The 20,445-nt window shown below is 44.7% G+C and overlaps 1 protein-coding gene across 1 annotated transcript; it reads right to left on the bottom strand.

Annotated features, from left to right (window-relative positions):
• Positions 1-327: 327 nt before the first annotated feature.
• LOC106606783 (neurotrypsin) lies at positions 328-18,834 on the bottom strand. Its single transcript, XM_014203142.2, has 14 exons — positions 18,392-18,834; positions 16,446-16,488; positions 12,981-13,223; positions 10,095-10,233; positions 9,800-9,978; positions 8,620-8,767; positions 4,601-4,779; positions 4,337-4,478; positions 3,989-4,203; positions 3,688-3,829; positions 3,200-3,478; positions 2,912-3,034; positions 2,281-2,561; positions 328-2,100 (listed from the first exon to the last, which is right to left on the bottom strand). The coding sequence occupies exons 1-14, from the start codon at positions 18,467-18,469 to the stop codon at positions 1,781-1,783; spliced, it is 2,511 nt and encodes an 836-aa protein (XP_014058617.1). The 5' UTR covers positions 18,470-18,834; the 3' UTR covers positions 328-1,780.
• Positions 18,835-20,445: the final 1,611 nt, after the last annotated feature.

Genomic DNA, 20,445 nt, shown 5'->3' with positions numbered 1-20,445 from the left:
TTGATATGCAAACACAGCACTGACACATTGTAAAACAAAGCACTATTTTCTGACTTATCTTGAAACACTATATAAGAGTAAAGTACAGGAGGGGGTTTCAGGTAACAATTCAATTGGTCAGCATAATCCTAAAAGTATGACATCATTTTCAATGTGCTGAAACCTCTAATCTGCCAGTACCCAAGATGCCTTCAAGAAAATGTAGCCTATAGGAAAATGTCATGATGAATAAGACAAGCACATGGAAAATTGTCATTAGAGCTGTAATTCTGCTGTGCTGAGCAGGATGAGTAATATTGGAGCAACATAATACTAATGAAACACAAGAGTGACTCAGATATTTAATGGCACCACTCAAAAACACATTATATATATATTCACCTTAACATTCAAGGTATTTTATACAGAGTACTTACAGGATATGTATGAAGAGAGGCGTGTACAGTAGACCTATAGCATTCTGGAGTTGAATAAAAATCCTTCACTGAAAAAGCAACAGTGGTAGGAGCGAGAGTCTGAAGATTGTTTTAAAGAAAATATCACAAAATAAATAGTTCAGTGACAATCGGAAACATGCAGTCATGTGACTTAAAGCCCCATATAACAAAAGAAGGTTTGAACGTTCAGTGGAAACTGTAAACAAACATTCTAGCAAGTGTACAGGCGGTATTAGGGTTAGTTTTGTTTCCTATTGGGATTGAAGTACTAAAACCAGAGAGTTGGAATTTTGCGTTAGTAATAACCACATGAAGCTTAGACATCTATTCAGTATGAGAGTTTCAAAATCAGAGTGGAATGTGACCATGTTACGTCAGCACTGTATAGGCTTGGTAAGTATGTAAGATGTGTTCATATTTGTCAAACAATAAGAATGATGAGAAGATTGCATGGATCATTTGGGAATTGCACTGCAACTTGAGACAAAAACACAAAGATATGGTATAGAATTGAGATGATGTATGAAAAATAAATTGACAGTAAACACATACATATAAACACACACACACACACACACACACACACCCCGCCCCCTCTGGCTTCACATAATGCTGATAGGAAAGTGCAGCTTTTAAGAGAAATTGGTAGACAGATGGATACTGTATGTGGGCAGGCAAACAGGCAGACATATAAGCCTTTGTGAGAAGCCATGTCATCATTGCCACATTTACAGAGCCTCATAAAGGCCCACTCATGCCTCTCCTATGATCTAAACCAGCGATCTGTAAGCTGACCAATTTGGCCAATTGTTTTAATCAAGAGTGGAGCACATTAGTATAGGCATAAGTTAAAATGCATGCACAACCGGAATGTTCATGAAACAATTATTAATTTAGAAGCCACATGCCTGTATGTACTGTAAATATACAATATTGTACCTTAACAATACTCCACCTAACGCTTCTGACTAGACTTACTCCCATTGCCACCATTAATTGGCTTTTCACGGGTGTGGCAGTGTGATACTATGGCATGCATTCTAGTGCAATGTCATTCACCTATGCAGTCTGGCTCTCATAATTGAACCATTAATGCATTAAATGCTCTCATCAAAGTGGTATTTCCACGCAACCAAGAATGCACAATGTCATACAGGCTTCTCCAAGTGTATGCAAAACAAAAGTGACTTAAAAGCGCTCTGCTGGATGTGCAACTTTATGGGTGAGACCATGAGCAGATACCTGGGTGTGGTAACCCTCTCTAACCGGTCACTGCGCCTTTAATCCCCCACCTCCCCAAAGTCATATGATAACGTGAGCTGTCCAATGGCACAGTGGCAGCATCAGATCCTTGGAGGGTTGTTGGTGACCTGGTCAATCCAGCGCAGGAACCTGCTGACCCGCGTGTACACCCCGGGGAAGGAGGGGTCACCACAGCCATGACCCCAGGAGATGACCCCCGTCAGCACCCAGCGGCCCCCCTCTCCCTGACACACCAGGGGACCACCGCTGTCACCCTGGCAACTGTCCACGCGCCGACGGTCCGACAGGCTGCCCGCACAAAGCATGCGGCTGGTGTAGCGCTCGCCGTATCGCTTCTTACACTTCCAGGAGGGCAGCAGGGGAACCCAGGCCTGCAGCAGAGTACGAGAGTATTCCGAGTCTGAGAAGGAGAGAGCGAGAATGAGAAAGTGAGGGATGAAAAAAAGAGATAAGAGAGAGGGAGCCAAAATCCATGGAAATGTTCTGTCATATAAAATAGCAAGCAATGAACAGATCATCGGCTGATTCCAATATAAACACACAAGGAACTGTCTGTAACAGAGAGGCTCATGTTCAGCACCTGTGATGCCCCACCCTGTGATGACACAGGCGGCTGGCCTCTTGCCCCACTTGCTGCCAGGCGCAGGGAGGCAGGCTGAGTTGGTATGAGGGTTAAAGGCCACACAGTTGCCTTCGGTGCCCTTCAGCCTAAGCAGGGCAATGTCATACTCCCAGCCCTGGCTATGGTACTTCCTGTGAATGATGATGCGCTCCGGGGACAGGCTGCGCTCAAAGTCATCCCTCTCCTCCGTGTGGTAGTCACCCAGTCGCAGCACGTAGCGCGATGGGTCCCTGCCAAACCTAAGAGAGGGAGAGAGAGGACGAAAAAGAAGAGGACAGGAAATCAAGGTCTGAGGAAGTTGAAGCCAAGCTGAAAAGAAGCCAGACTGAAAAGAAGCCAAGCTGAAAAGAAGCCAAGCTGAAAAGAAGCCAAGCTGAAAAGAAGCCAAGCTGAAAAGATCAAGACAGTGACTCAAGAAAGTTTCACTTATCAGTGGCGTGTCATCAATCTCTTACTAACAATACTTTATACAATTACTGACATAGACAAGCTCCTTGATAGATCATTTATTGTATGCATGACACATGTCATTTTTAGAACGGAGTCACTGCAATTCCATCATTGGACACTAGACGTCTCTGTGTCCCACCTCTTGAAGCAGTGTGCAGCAGTCAGGACCCAGCAGGAGTTGATGAGCGTGGCTCCACACAGTGGATGGTTCCCTTTTGACTGGGACTTGAGCCACAGAGACACCTGCCATGGCCAGTCCCCCCTACCACAGCACAACCAGGGGAGGAGAGAGAACATATGCAGAAATAGATCATGGTTGACTTGATGATGTGATCATTTGACTTGTGCAACGTGTTTACATATACCGTATCTATGCAGTGATAGAAAGTAATATAACCCTTTGTATGTGCGTGTGTTTACAGTGTACCTAATTGACTTGTCCCCTCCAATTATCCTCCTCCTGCGGCGCTGTGTGTTTGGCCTCATGCCACAGGTCTGCGTTATTATGGCGCCGTCTCCCACCGGCTCGGGGACGTAGTCACAGATGACCCCTGCGTCTTCGCTGTGCTTGCAGTCATGGGCGTCCTCTCCCTCGGCCGGACACTCCCCCAGGTACACCTCAGCCCCCGTGCACCTCACATTGTCTAGGTGGATGGGGCCCTTGCCTGCTCCAAAATATGCCATGGAGCGAGCCTTCGACACCCCACTGAGGAAGAGACAAGGGGAAAGTACATTTCAAAATTCCTAAATGTCCCCATCTCCTGAATGGCAGTTAAAGAGTTGATCACTCAGAGACAGGGAAACCCCAGGTGTCTCACCACATACTTGACTTTGAGGTATGAGGTATACCACAGATGAGGGAAAGGATAGGATACATTAACAGCGAGAAATATGAGCGAGAGAATCCACATTTACACAAATCTCAGCTGCCTGCAGACCACTGCAGCATTGACGTCATTCCAACCGTCATCACACACGCTCCCCCATTGGCCGTTCAGAAACACCTCCACACGCCCCTCCTTCCGGCTCTCTCCAGCAACCAGTCGCACCAGAGGGCCTGGGGCCAGAACAGAGAACCACCATGAACCACAATGTATGAATTAGAATTTTCTTTGCAATATTCACCAGAGGAGATAGACATCTAACAGAGATATGTGGATAGGAACTTTGATTTGATTTCTTATGCGTTCTCAGTGGGTACTGTTAGTTGGCCTACCTGCAATGCGTGGCAACCCTGGCACCTCATTGGTCTCTCCCCCCCTCTCACAGCGCACCCCTACGTCCTCGCTGTGGGAGCAGTCATGGCGACCCCACTCGGCGTGCCCGCAGGCAAGCAGGGTGCCCTCTGAGCCTTTACACTGCACCTCATCCAGCAGGATCAGCCCTGTGCCCTCTCCGTACATCCCGTCTGATGTCACCTCTGCACGCCCTCTGCTGGACAAAACATGCCGTTACTACAGTATCACTACACTATTACGACAATATCACAACACTATTACTACAGATACACCTAATTCCCATGTTCAGATTGTATTTGTACATATAAGGACTCCTGTAGACCCACCTGAAGCCCAGCTGTCTACACACCACTTGTGCGTGGTGCTCAGTCCAGTTGTCGTCACACACCGTACCCCAGTCCCCAGAGTGGTACACCTCCAGACGACCTTCCCAGGGACTGTCAGACCCCACCAGCCGTACTACACCATCTGCAACACGGTGTGTATTTGAGACAGAGTGTGTGAGACAGAGGTGCATGTGTTTTGCATACAAATATGTGTAACGTTCTGGGTGTTTACATACACATAGCGTTCCTGTCCTGACTCCTGACCTGTATATGGGTTACAGGACACGCCAGCATCCTCCATGTGGTCACAGTTGTGTTGTTGCCAGTTGTTGTGGGGACACTCCTCCAGGGAGAGCTCGTTGCCTGTACACTGCACCCCGTCCAGGAGGATGGGCCCAGAGCCCTGGCCAAAGTGAGCCCACGTCCACGCCTTCGGTACACCCCTGAGTGAACACACACACAGGCATACGCAATGACCATATGACTAACTCACACAAGAAATACAAAACACCATATATGGACAACATGTAAACAATATATGGCAACCACTCAAGGGTCATTCCAATGTACACATATAAATGTATTCCCACCAAGTTAACAGGCCTTACGGGTACTGTACAGAGCACAAAAACATGCACTTACAAAGCAGAGAAACACATTTACACGGCACAAAAACCCCAGTCCCTGTTTGAACACTCATGCACACCAAATATAGTCAGTATAATAGAGAAATAAATTATTAATGACCAGTGGAATATCTGAAAGTGTCCTGAGACCGATCCACTTTGCTTTTTGGTTTATCCACTCTTTGTACACACGCACTGTTGGGGCGAGTGACTCTGAACTTACAATGGCTAGCCTCACGTCATTATATATTTTATTTTTTTCTTGTACATTTTGCTCTTTGCCTCGTGACTCCTGCATGCTTTGTTGACTACGAACTTTCTTTACCCAGCAGTGGGACAGACTGTTTGTTCCCACACTCTGGACTCTGAATCTCTATAGGTTACACAGACTTTTGGCCTCCCATCCTATTCTACCCACCTCTCGACCGGCTTTGTATTCATGTTACCTGATGAAATTGCTGTACAATATGATCTTGTTGCCATCTAATGCACATTCAGATGTCATAAATCAGCAGTGCAGAACTCTCCCTGTCCAGTGCCGTGCCTGGATTGTATTACTGTTGATGATGTCTGGAAATGTGCATGTACACCCTAGCCTATCTACTGTTGCTAGCCCCAATTCTGACTTCTGATTTCTGCTCTTGTAAAAGCCTGGGTTTTCTGCACGTTAACACTAGAAGCTTATTACCTAAAATGGATCAATTGAAAGTGTGGGTTCGCAGCTCCAATCCAGATGTGTTGGTCATTTCTGAGACGTGGTTAAAGAAGAGTGTTTTAAATACTGATGTTAACCTTTCTGGTTATAACCCTTTTCGGCAAGACAGATCTTCCAAAGGTGTGGGAATGGCAATCTTTACCAAGGATCACCTTCAGTGCTCAGATGTCTCCACCAAGTCTGTCCTCAAACAATTTGATTTGCTGGTTTTAAGCATTAAACTTTCAAATAGCTCTTTGTTGACTGTTGCTGGGTGCTATCGTCCTCCATCAGCACTGGCCTGTACCCTACCTGCCCTAAGCTCTCTCCTGGCCCCTTACACTAAGTCTGAGTATGTCCTGCTAGGTGACCTAAACTGGGACATGCTTAAACCACCAGACCAAGTCCTAAAGCAATGGGACTCCCTAAATCTTTCTCAGATTATTACCAATCCCACAAGGTATGACTCCAAACACCCAGAAAAGGTGACTCTCCTCGATGTTATTCTCACAAATAATCCTGATAGGTATCAGTCTGGTGTTTTCTGTAATGACTTTAGTGATCACTGTTTTACAGCCTGTGTTCGTAATGGCTGCTCAGTGAAACGACCTGTCCTGATTTGTCATAGACGCTTGCTAAAAAGCTTTAATGAGCAAGCATTCATTCATGAACTGGCCTCTGTAAAATGGTATAGAATCAGCTTGATCGCCTCTGTCGAAGACGCTCGGACATTCTTTTTTGATATTTTCAGTATTGTTAACAAACTCGCCCCCATAAAGATAATGAGAATTAAAAACAGGTTGAGCCCCTGGTTCAACTGTGATCTTGCAGAGTTACTCCACATCAATAATTGCATTTGGCGAAAGGCTCGGCACACGCATACTCAGGCAGACTGGCTCTTGCTCAGGCAAATGAGAAATAAGTGCACTCAGGCGATCCGGAAGGCCAAAGTTAGTTAATTTAAGGAGCAGTTCTCTCTCTATGGGTCTAACTCCAAGAAGTTCTGGAAAACGGTTAAAGACCTGGAGAATAGGTTATGGATGTGTCACTGCAACCTTAAAGGTCCTCAATGATGTCACCATTGCCCTTTATTCTAATCAATGTTGTGCTGATATTTTTATTGACTTGGCCAAAGCTTTTGATACGGTAGACCATTCCATTCTTGTGGACCGGCTAAGGAGTATTGATGTCTGAGGGGTCTTTGGCCTGGTTTGCTAACTGGCTCTCTCAAAGAGTGGAGTGTATAAAGTCAGAAAATCTGCAGTCTCAGCCATTGCTTGTCACCAAGGGAGTACCCCAAGGCTCGATCCTAGGCCCCACGCTCTTCTCAATTTACATCAACAACATAGCTGAGGCAGTAGTAAGCTCTCTCTCATCCATTTATATGCAGATGATACAGTCTTATACTCAGCTGGCCCCTCCCCAGATTTTGTGTTAAATGCTCTAGAACAAAGTTTTCTTAGTGTCCAACAAGCATTCTCTACCCTTAACCTGGTTCTGAACACCTCCAAAACAAAGGTAATGTGGTTCGGTAAGAAGAATGCCCCTCTCCTCACAGGTGTGATTACTACCTCTGAGGGTTTAGAGCTTGAGGTAGTCACCTCATACAAGTACTTGGGAGTATGGCTAGATGGTACACTGTCCTTCTCTCAGCACATATCAAAGTTGCAGGCTAAAGTTAAATCTAGACTTGGTTTCCTCTATCGTAATCGCTCCTCTTTCACCCCAGCTGCCAAACTAACCCTGATTCAGATGACCATCCTACTCATGCTAGTTAACGGAGACATAATTTATAGATCTGATATTCTTTACCATTCGGCCATCAGATTTGCCACCAATGCTCCTTATAGGACACATCACTGCACTCTATACTCCTCTGTAAACTGGTCATCTCTGTAAACCCGTTGCAAGACCCACTGTTTGATGCTTATTTATAAAACCCTCTTAGCCTCACTCCCCCCTATCTGAGATATCTACTGCAGCCCTCATCCTCCACATACAACACCCATTCTGCCAGTCACATTCTGTTAAAGGTTCCCAAAGCACACACATCCCTGGGTCGCTCCTCTTTTCAGTCCGCTGCAGCTAGTGACTGGAACGAACTGTAACAAACACTCAAACTGGACAGTTTTATCTCAATCTCTTCATTCAAAGACTCAATCATGGACACTCTTACTGACAGTTGTGGCTGCTTTGCGTGATGTATTGTTGTCTCTACCTACTGGTCCTTTGTGCTGCTGTCTGTGCCCAATAATGTTTGTACCATGTTTTGTGCTGCTACCATGTTGTGTTGCTACCAAGCTGTGGTCATGTGTTGCTGCCTTGCTATGTTGTTGTCTTAGGTCTCTCTTGTCATGATGTGTGTTATGTCCTATATTTATATTTTATATATTTTTGATTTTTAATCCCAGCCCCCATCCCCACAGGAGGCTTTTTGCCTTTTGGTAGGCCGCCATTGTAAATAAGAATTTGTTCTCAACTGACTTGCCTAGTTAAATAATGGTTCAATAAAATAAATAAATAAAACGTACTGTAAGCTGTCATTTTGTGTGCATGGCTACGTGTGGGTGATCTGCTAAGAGCAACGATGACATCTGAATAATCTGGACCAGCTGGCTCTTCTCCAGCAGAGCAACAACCCAAAACACTGTAGGCCATCAAAAATGCATGCCTTCCGTTCATCTATATTAATATAGTTCACTCAGTGGGAATGTAGCAGTGTAAATACAGCTATCCTAGCAGGAGTGCATCCAGCTTTGTGGAGTACAGAGAGCCTTGGTTGGTGGGCAACTTCATGCCTGGGAACCCTTGCTACCACTGATAGGGCTTCACCTCTAGTTTTTACCTACATAGGAACTGAGTCATATTTAGTGGAGGGAATCACATTAATAACCCATATGTTGCCTGCAAGTCAAGCACCATGTTCCACCCAACTGAGCCATCAGAACCTCAGTGCTGCTCACCCCAGTCCCAGCTGCCGACAGACCACCTCAGCATCGATGTCATCCCACTGGTCATCACAGATGGTGCCCCACCTCCCATCATGGTACACCTCCACACGACCCTCGAAGTCCTCCAGGCCACCTACCAACCTCAAGGGGGCGCCATTGCCTGAAAAAGACAGCAGAAAGCGGTTACTTGGCAGAACATGTAGGCATCATGTTACAATAGAAACCACCGTTCTTCTAAATTATCTACTTGTCCACTTATGGTCTCCTTGATGAATGCAAATGTAAATAACCTCGTGCCCAGTGCCATGATAAATAAAGTAATCTGAACCACAGAACTGTTGGAATGCTGTGACCCCTAACCCTGGCTCAGTTTGGTTCAAAGCGCCGGCATGTCATTTGAAACTACAGCAAGTATAAGTATGTGCGGGATGCAGGGAGCAGGAAAGAGGGGTGGATCAGTTATGCAATCGAAGTATGTGAGCAGCCCTGGCAGAAAAGTTGAGGAGGTGGGGGGGGGTGTTTGGGGTGGGGTTGACAGGGGCTCAGGGCTCTCAGATAGCAGGGCCTCGGGACTCTCAGATAGCTCTCTCCCTCTTAATGTTCCAGACTGAATAATTCACTGCACCACGCTAAATATATTGCCAGGGCCTCCTCCTCTGGGCACCCCTCTCTCTACCTTCCTAACACACACGCAGAGGCACACACACGCAGAGGCACACACACACACAAACACACACCACTGTTGTAGTTCATTATGCCCCTTTGGGACACTATGACACGAGTGCTGTAGAAGCCGCGAGAGCTGGCAGGCTCAGAGAGCTCTAAAAGCTATGTGAATTGCTAGGCAGGCAACATCAGCTCCCTCTTGGCCATGCTGCTCAGAAGAGACTGTTCTTGTTCTAGCCTTGCAGTGTTTGTGTTATGGAGATGAATCTTAGCCACAAATCTCACACTGGCCCAGCAGCTCTGACTGAGGTGGGAGAAGGACACTGGAACTCTAGAGAGAGGGAACACAGTCTATCACTGTCTTACTCAAAAAGGGGAAGTGGCTCTTCACAACTTTAGATAACTCTACTGGTAGGCCTAGTACACATGTAAAGTAGAATGTACTACATTTATACTGTATGTGTAGCACTTGTGAGAAATCTATGCTTTATCCCCATGGATGTTTTGAAATCTCCAACAGCCTCACCTTCAGGTGCAGCACACACCACCCCCGCTTCGTTGCCATGGTTACAGTCGCTGGTGACAAACTTCCGACTCCTGCAATCCAGCAGAGCGTTTTCGTTGCCACGGCAGCCAAGGCGTTCATAGTGGAAGAGTCCAGAGCCGGGCCCGAAGTAGGAGTGCTGGAGGGCCGTGCCGATCTCACTGCAGACAGAAAGACAGGATGGACGGAGAGAGAAAGACAGGTGGACAGTCAGGAGTGGAGGGCAGGATTTGACACACACACGATGCAGTTATACAAGTATGGCAGTAGCTCTCACCCCAGTCCAAGCTGTTTACAGATCACACTGGCATCACGGTCGGTCCAGTGTGTGTCACATACCGCCCCCCACTGGCCATTTAGGTATACCTCCAGACGCCCGCTCTGAGGGGAGGACCCACCTACCAACCTGGCAGCTCCTGCAGAGGAGAGAAGGCATTAAGATATGGAACAGCACCAGAGATTGTGAAATCATTTGAAATGACAGGTGGGACATCTCTCTCTCACACCCGTCAGAAACAGGCAGACCGACAAAGTGCTACCAAGTAAACCATGAATCCAACAGGTGTGATTATCTCAGGATAATTGTATAGATTATCCTTGGTTTGTGGGTTTTGCAACACTAACCTATTCCAACCTGACAAACACACATGCATTCACACACATATACCCTAAGTCAAATCGACTACAAACCCTGAGAAAGGTTAACCGTTTGAAAGAGAAAGCTTGGGAGGGCTAAAAAGGAGACAGACAGATAACGACAGCAAACACAGATATTTCAACACGGGCATATCTACATACAAGCAAGGTGCTGACAGGCCAGTACAAAGACAGACAGTTGGCTAATGGACACGCAGGGTAAGGGCTGACACATGCTTCCCAGTCGAAACAGTTTGAGCATATATTATGACACCATTTTTGACGTTTTGGTGTTCGGCAGGGTTTTTCTTCAGGCTATTCGTGCACACAACATTTTTTTTCTTGAGGCAAGTCGAAGTTCGGTAGCCGAAGTCTATGCCCCTTCACCAGTGATTGGTCAACAGTAGGGGTGGGAACTATGGACGGGATTCTTCAATGAAGTGTTTGCTGTCATTCAACGAGAGAGAGCACAGCAGCAGCAAGGCCTTACCGTCTGCAGTGCACTACTAGTTTTCATGCACATTTTTCCACTTGAGAAGTACTGCACCAAACATCTTAGCTAGATGTAAAATTGCAAGACTAAGCAAAAAAAGTCAAAACTAATGACAGATTTCTTAATATTTTTTCAAGCATTTTTCTTGTTTTTCAAGTAAAGGTCTTTAGGGAGTATGCGAGCTCAGACATTCACTTGACCGAGTTCTGCTAGGAGCAAACCGAACCTATGGACAATATGTGGATGCCTTTACACTCCTAAAGGGGGGTGGGAGTCACAGAGAGAACAATATCAGCTGCCTAATGGATAGGTGGAAAACACAGTGGGAGTTGCCAACTAACAGACATACAGAAAAGTAATGGGGCACAGACAGATTGAGACACAAGCAGACAGGCACATACAGTGCATTCGGGAAGAATTCAGACTCCTTCACTTTTTCTGCATTTTGTAATGTTACAGCCTTATTCTAAAATCGATTAAATTGTTTTTTTCCCCTAATCAATCTACTCTGAAAACACCATAATGACAAAGCAAAAACAGGTTAAGAAATAGTTTTGAAACTGAAAAATCACATTTACATAAGTATTCAGACCCTTTACTCAGTACTTTGTTGAAAGACCTTTGGCACCGATTACAGCATTGCTGCACAGCTATTTTCAGGTCTCTCCAGAGATGTTCGATCAGATTTAAGTCCGGGATCTGCCTGGGCCACTCAAGGACATTCAGAGACTTGTCCCGAAGCGACTCCTGCATTGTCTTGGCTGTGTGCTTAGGGTCGTTGTCCTGTTGGAAGGTGAACCTTTACTGTCCTGAGCACTCTGGAGCAGGTTTTCATCAAGGATCTCTCTGTACTTTGCTCCGTTTATCATTCCCTTGATCCTGACTAGTCTCCCAGTCCCTGCCGCTGAAAAACATTCCCACAGCATAAGGCCACCACCATGCTTCACCGTATGGATGATATTGGCCAGGTGATGAGCGGTGCATAGTTTCCTCCAGGTGTGACGCCTGTCATTTAGACCAAAGAGTTCAATCTTCGTTTCTTCAGACGAGAGAATCTTGTTTTTCATGGTCAGAGAGTCCTTTAGGTGCCTTTTGGCAAACTCCAAGCGGGCTTTCATGTGCCTTTTTACTGAGGAGTGGCTTCCGTCTGGCCACTGTACCATAAAGGCCTGATTGGTGGAGTGCTGCAGAGATGGTTCCCATCTCCACAGAGGAACTCTGGAGCTCTGTCAGAGTGGTCACCTCCCTGACCAAGGCCCTTCTCCCCCCGATTGCTCAGTTTGGCCCGGGCGGCCAGCTCTAGGAAGAGTCTTGGTGGTTCCAAACTTCTTCCATTTAAGAATGATGGAGGCCACTGTGTTTTTGGGGACTTTCAATCCTGCACAAATGTTTTTCTACCCTTCCCCAGATCTGAGCCTCTCGGAGCTTTACGGACAATTCCTTCAACCTCATGGCTTGGTTTTTGCTCTGACATGCACTGTCAACTGTGGGACCTTATATAGACAGGTGTGTGCCTTTCCAAATCATGTCCAATCAATTGAATTTACCAAAGGTGGACTCCAATCAAGTTGTAGAAACATCTCAAGGATGATCAATGGAAACAAGATGCACCTGAGTTCAATTTCAAGTCTCATAGCAAAGGGTCTGAATACATGCAAAAAAAGGCATTTCTGTTTTTACTTTTAATACATTTGCAAACATTTCTAAAACCTGTTTTCGCTTTGTCATTATGTGTAGATTGATAAGGAAATGTTTTTACTTAATCCATTTTAGAATAAGGCTGTAACGTAACAAAAATGTGGAAAAAGTGAAGGGGTCCGAATACTTTCCAAATGCACTGTAGGTTCCCTAGATAGTTAGATGCATAGATATCCTGCCAGAGCAACATGATCACCCCAAAACCACAGCAAAGATACCTCGCAATTATTTTTTGGTGTCTTTGGAGTTCATACACCACTATAAATCACCTGGTTCCAGGTAGTTACCCAGCAGTATTGATTCCCTTGAAGTAAGTATCAGTCGGTAAATCCTCACCCTGGTGGCAGTCGCAGTAGGCCCAGCCGATGGCTCCAGAGCTCTGGCGGAAGAAGCACCAGGGATTGGACTCGCGGTCAGGGTTACGGCAGTAGCTGTGGTCGCCCAGCCCCCGGCCCGGGTACTGCAGGACGTAGTCTGGGAACTCTGTCCACTTCAGGCAGGGCGAGCCAGAGTCAGTCTGAGACACAGAGCCGTTGTAGTAGCCCAGCTCAGTGAAGCCTTCTGAACAGGACAGAGGAGCTAGGGAGAGACACATTCAGATACAAGGGGTTAATCAAAGGATGAGCTTCTGTTGAAGCTTAGTTAATACAGTAGAGCGATACACATTTTTGTGAGACGAAGTGATTGGGGGGGATTAAAGCAGAGTTTTATAATTATGTCACAATAAGCCAGGCAGGCGTTCAAACAATTTCCTCTCCTTTGTCTCTCTCTCTCTTTTGGTTCCACCTCCCCCTCTCTCTCCATCCTCAGAGGTAAAGGAGTGAGCCACCTGGCTGGTCAGACTGACAGCATGTTGCTGCAGTGCAGGGTCCAGAGTATTTATGTAGGTCTGCTTTGCTGAGTCACAGAGCGTGGCGGGCTACCTTCTCAGACAACCTGAAAACCTGTGCCCTTACTGCAGCCATCTCTCTCTCTGTGTGTGTGTGTGTGTGTGTGTGTGTGTGCGCGTGCGTGCATATATCTTAGTCCTTAAAATGCACCCCAGGCATACAGGTCTTAAAATTATATTAAAAATTCTAATCCTCACAATTATTTTCTCAATGCTGTCGAAAGCATAGTTTGATGATAGATATACAACTTTGGAGTAGACAACTATTCCTCAAGAGGGGTGGATGCTCGTGTCCAGAATCCAGTGCATAAGCCATGAGTTCCTACAGGAAGTACTGATAAACTGAAACTCACTGCATTGCAATTCTCTGAGTAATCCAGGGCTTTTTAATTACAGATGCATTTAACTGGCTCGGCGAGTGCTGCATCTCTATTCTTTAATTGGCTTTGAGAAAGCGTGAGTTGGGATCGTTACGGAAAAACCTGGGCTCGGCCTTACGATCTAATCTACGCAGGTTAAAGAACCACTGGGACCACTTGTAAAGATGACCCATCACATTGAATAGGAGTGGGCCATTAAACACAAACATACAGCTGGTCCACAGATTGAGTTTTAAACAGGGGGGAGGGTCTGTGGTTTAATGCAGAGGCAGACATTTAATGGCAACCAGAGCCAGACTCAGCCCTGAACTTGATCTATAAATAACCCATGTGTTTCCCAGGGATCAATGTCTGGTAATACATCACGCAAAGAATGGAGACAGTTGCTTGAGAATGTCAGTTAAACGCAAATCCAGAGCCAACTATAACTAACTGAATTATCAGTCCCTTTTCAATGGGCTATGTATGCGCTAATCTGCCTAGCAGTCAGTCTTTAGTAGAAGTAAGATAATCTTTACCTTTAGACCCATGCTTCCTGTGATGTGTAACTGATACGGCAGTACCTCAGCCCATGGTGTGTGCGTACTGTGTAGGATATGAAGGAGAGACGTGCTAACATCCCTCTAGATCCAAGTGTTAAACCCTGAGGAGATTGGAGGGAAGTGGAAATGGGCAGTGGGGTCCAGCCAGGAAAGGAAGATATCCTCTTCACGCACCTAAACTTCTCGTCCTGAACGCTCTAAACCAGTGGATTAAGGACCGCAAGTCCTTTGAGGTGTCGCTGGGTAAACATTCACAGCTGTAAGCAATCGCTCGCAAATCTACACCCGCCCAGTGAGTGGCCGATCCCCTGTCTGTGTTTGTTTGAGGGACTGCTGGTCCACATTCACACAGGCTTAGTGACTTAAGACTGGAGAGGGTGTCTGATTGATGCCTGAGAGAAAAGACATCTTGAAGGAGCAATACTCTACTCAATTCCAGATTGACACCTTGTCCCAAACCCTGGTCACTTCATGTAGATCTAAAAGGATTGGATAGGTATGAGCAATATGGTAATAGCTCCACCATGCTTTTTGATAGATTAGGTGGATTTGTTTTGAATTTTTCTTACACCCATCTAATCCTTTCAGATCTCATACTCAGAGGAGATACATGTTTGATAGAGTTCACAGAGTAAGAGGGTGTGCCAGAGACAGAAATGTTATGGATAGCGTTATTACGAAAGGTTACCGGAACACACACACACACTCACTCACGCGCCACAGACCCGCACACAAGTTCACATACAGATTCAAACACACACATGAACAAACTTACGCTGCCCACACCCAAACACAAACACCCAAAACCCCAAAGACAAATGAAAACATCACCAGCACATGAAAGCAGATGTGCTGAATCGAATGTGTATATGCATGGATAATCTGTTTCCATGCAGAGGACGAGATAGGGAGTGAGTATATGAATGCATGTATCGAGAGCAAGAAACTCAGTACGTACGTTGGTGTCATAAATCTGTCTCACTGTTCATCCCAGTTTAACTAAGCTCTAAAGTCTCTTAACATAGCTTGCATTCTATCCTCGATGGGTGTCTATAGTTGAGCCACAAACGGATACAACCATCTTTAAGATCCAGACTTTTTGAGACCCCATAACATAACAGCAACTTCACCGAAGACAAGGACCAGACATACAGCATCTGGTTGTTGGAGAGTGAGAGTCGATCAGAGATGATGTCAGGGCTCTTAAATCAGGGACACTCACATTTCCATAAATTAAAGCCTAAACATGAGACAATCTTGGGGGTGGGAGGGGGGGGGGGGGGACTGGTTATGTGTCTTTTGGCTGTGGATAAAGAGAGCGACATTCCCAGCAGACCTCCTCCACTGTTAAACAGAAAGAGAGAGAGAGAGAGAGAGACAGAAAGAGAGAGTGAGAGAGAGAAATAACAAAAAAGAGAGACTGATGAGGGAGTTGAGCGTTGCCTGAATATCAACCCATCCTTCAGAGGCTCAATTAAAATCACCATCTGATTATCAGCAGCTCTGGTGGCATCAAATTACTTGCTAATAGCGTATTTAGCAGAGGAAGGAGGCTTTTTTGATAGAGGGCTTTTTCAAACTTTTGTTCTGAAATTGTGACATTTTGCTGAAACAACACCTTGCCATCTCACATCCACACCATCCCACTAGGTTGTTCATTTAGGCCAGGGATGAACAAGCCCAGTCTTCTGGGGCCGGACTGGTGTCACACTTTTCCCCCATCCCTAGCAAACACAGCTGATTAAATGACTTGCATTCTAAACTGAAGATCACGATTAGTTCATTATTGGAGTCTGCTGTGTTAGCTGGAGCAAGTGTGACAGCAGTCTGGCCCCCGTGGACTGGAGTTGCCCATCCCTGATTTAGGCTATTGAATTAGTGCTGCTGAGTCATTCATCCAAGTCCTTGGATGACTTGGCAGAATCACAATGATGGATGGATGAAATCAAGACCTATTAGAAATAAGAGGAAGAGGAAAAGAGGTGTCTACCTGCACTCTGCATAGTATTTAGGTAGCCATCTTGAGAGATGACCTGCAAAACAAAAAAAAAGGCAACAGAATATGAACCTGCAGGCTTATTTCATTTAGAACAAGTTTTCCACATTAGGTTATGGAAGCCTGTTCATAAGTAGTCCCTTATATCCCACAAGTAGCCCGTCGGATTGTTTGCAGCCTTCATACAGAACAACCTTTTCTCTCTCTAGTATTATATTGTAGCCTACTTATAGAAATATGGTTTTACTCAACCTATCTATGCTATTCTGTAGATCTGTGAAAAGCATTGTTACACTGTGTTAACCATGTTCATCCCTCTCCTCTTCTGCTATCTGTTTTCAATGACTTTCTATTTTACCACTGAGGCCGGGAGCAGGTGGCATCGCTTAGAATGTCTATGCAGAAAGCAATTCAATTATTGAAGGGTTAAGTTAAAGGGTTCTACTTTGTGGCACCACTATCCCCACCCAGGCCACGAAAATCAATACTGTTACGCATGGGAAACAGCTGCACAGTAATCAGTTGAACTCTAATAATTGCATCTGTCAATCTAATGGAGACAGGGGCAGCTGGAGTTCTGGATAGAAGGATTCTTTGGGGAAAAGGACAGGAGCAGTTCCTTAGCCTATTTAAAAATGAATTCACTGTTGTCAATGGGTAACACTTTATAATAACATGAATGAGAATGAATAAACTATTTGTAAATAGTAGCTTATACACATTATTCATAAATTACTATTTCATTATTTGTAAAAATGTATAAACATGCATAAGCATTTCATAAACATTACAGTTCATAAGCATTTATAGCGTTTAACCTTGAAAGTTATAAGTGCATGGAAGTAACCTAAAACAGTTGCCTTTACTCATTTTTGTGTGCTTTTGTTGTCACTTTAAAATGATGTCGCCTACAGCCTCGAGCCATGTTTAACAAAAATGTTGCTCTCAAGGAATGTCATTGGCTATATGAATCAATTGCTATTTGCAAGGAAGTTTGAAGATATCATTGAATGCATTTGCCCCAGTGTTTACATTTTTCTTGGTGGTTCACTATTGCACACTCAGTGTGCCTGGCTTTAACTACTGTAAAACGCATGATGAGATAACTCTGACGCACGACCTCCGCAAGGGATGGCGCGGTTTGACAAAACTATTTCTCGCCATCTAATGAAATCGCTAGCGGAGAACAAAAATAATTGGGTCCTATTCAACCGAATTTATACTAGAGTATCGTTGTATTTACCAATTGATGGGCGCGCTTACTGTGCAGGCTTTAGGACACACAGTCAGCCTTCAGAAATGCATTTAGAAAAGCTCAGCATGTATTTATCTGAAATGTTTTACAAAGTGATACTGTATTTACAGTATCTTAGGATGAGTTACCTTATGACAACAACAAGCCAAGTTTGATTGCTGAGGATAGGGTGATAGTCTGTCCCAATTATTTCCTTCACCGACAATAAAACAAACTGATAAGGGTAGGCTATAGGCTATTGCTCGTTCTTAAGTTTTCTTCTTGGGAGCAAAGTCCTTAGTGAAATGAAAATGTAGCCTACATAGGGCACTATAAAATAATTGGAAGAAAAATAAAAGCTTAAGCTCAGTAATGATGCACTGCAGCAGTAGAGCTGGCTTAATATGATACATTCAAGTGAATATTCAGGTGAATGTGTGGCCCAATTTGGATGGTTTAACCTCAGAATTCGGGTTTACTGGCACACGAGAAGGTGCCACGCACAGCATACCTTTTGCAATTACACATTGGTTTATGTTACATAGCCAATAGACTACGCTTAGTCTATAGCCTACCTACATATTCCCAATGAATGTAAATCGTAAGGAATTTGGTTATCTATGGTCACCTGTTTACCTTTCTGTTGTCAATTCATATCCCCTCGCAAACAGAAAACGCACAGTTACGATGAAAGATAGACACATACCTCTCCAGAAACTGAAACCAGAAAACACCATGCAAATGACAGAGAGAAGATTCCTTTTAAAGCGTCCTTGTCCATCATCCTGTTATATGTGTCATTGCCCGCACCTTGCGCATGTTTCACCCATATCCAAAACAAACAGCCAGCCTCAGAGTGCAAGCGACACTGACCAGAGAGAGCCCGCTACTGAGTGTCCAAAGTTAGGCGCGGCGGGGGACAATGAGACGATGTGCTTGTTTTTTCTGTGTCTGGAAAAATATATTTAAAATAATCGAAACTCCTATGTGACATTACACACCCTGGGGTACCAGCTGTGCTCCAAGCTTCGACTATAAATGACGAACCCCCTAGTGAGGAAGTGTCACTGAAAGGAGACACCGGTGAGAGACACACGCTGTCGCCTCTCTTGTCTTCTGCGCGGCCCACATATGTCGACAATAAACAACACAGCAAGCTCAACGCGGTTTAGTTGTAGGCCTATTGCACTTGCGTGAAGGGGCGTTGCTGCGCTCAGAGGATAGGTAGGTGAGTGAGGGTTTCATGTTTTATTAATGAATATTTGATTGAGCTGAGTAGGCCCCTAACTTAATATTGATGTTGGATATTAAATCAAGAATATGCCTGAATTTAATGACACCTGGATTTTTTTGTAGACGGTCATTTCAACCAGTCTCCAAAACGCAAAAAACCCATAAAATTACTAATCTCCAAATTATGCTTTCTTAGCATGGAAAGTTAAATAAACTCGAAGATCAATGAAATGTATATTGCCTTGCAGTAACGAGACCTAAACACATTCTATAACATAGATCATGACACTGTGGCACTCTCATTTAGGCAAGGCTATTGTGCCATACTTGGCTAATGGAGATCTCCAGATATGTAATTGGCAATAGGCTAGTACTAGTCATTCTCCCACAAAATTTGTTCCAGGAGTCGACTAAGCTAGGCTACTGCTCACAACCCGAGGCAACAGTGGAAACATTTTATGAGACTTTGAAGCCATATGAACACATGTTGGCAACAGCAGTATAGCCTAATGCGCAGAGCTTACTTAAAAGCCAGGTTGTCTGACATGTTGGACCCATATATACGCCTGCTTGTCAACTACAGATTCTTTTGAAATTGTTAGCTCTGGACTAATTTTAGAGTTTGAAATAGACTACGCTTTTTGGCTATGTTTTATCAGTAACTGTGTTAAAGGTGTGTACCGAATTTTTTTCATTCTGTGTGGTAGTGTGACCTACACCTACAGCAGTGGAGACTCCTCAGAGGAGGACCATCCTCCTCAGGGAATTTCATAAAATGTAAATGGTAAAACATTAAAAAAGTTATAATTTTTAGATAAAATTATACTAAATATAATCACGTCACTAAATCATTGATTAAAACACTATTTTGCAAAGGTCTACAGTAGCCTCAGCAGCACTCTGGGGGGTAGCAACATGGTGTAGCCGGAGGACAGCTAGCTTCCGTCCTCCTCTAGGTTCATTGACTTCAACACAAAACTTAGGAGGCTCATGGTTCTCACCCCCTTCTATAGACTTACACAGTAATTATGACAACTTTGGGAGGATGTCCTCCAGCCTACCAGAGCTCTTGCAGCATGAACTGACATGTTGTCCGAGGTTCAGAGAATGAATCTAGTAATGAAAGCATAAGCTACAGCTAGCTAGCACTGCAGTCTATAACATGTGGTGAGTCGTTGACTCAAAGAGAAAAATACAATAGTTTACCAGTTTTGAACAAATTAATGTATTCCAAAATGAAGAAGCAAGAGAGAAATAGAGAGATCATTATCATTTTTTTTCACTTCAGTTTCACTTACTTAGCTAGCAAATGCAGCTAGTTAGTACAGCCTACTGAAACATTCTGCTCAAACAGAGGGATGCTATGTTAGCTAGCTGGCTATGACTTTCCAACATGACACTGGAACTCTTCCAAGTCAAGGTAAGCTTTTGGTATTACACATTTTTTTGCCACCGGGGCCCGCCGGTGTAACTGCATACTGACTGTACACTGTAACGTTACTGCATGATTGTAGCGGGCGTACTAAC

The sequence above is a fragment of the Salmo salar genome, chromosome ssa01, assembly GCF_905237065.1.
Source record: "Salmo salar chromosome ssa01, Ssal_v3.1, whole genome shotgun sequence".
Classification (NCBI taxonomy): domain Eukaryota; kingdom Metazoa; phylum Chordata; class Actinopteri; order Salmoniformes; family Salmonidae; genus Salmo; species Salmo salar.
This window is presented reverse-complemented; position numbering and strand designations above follow the sequence as displayed.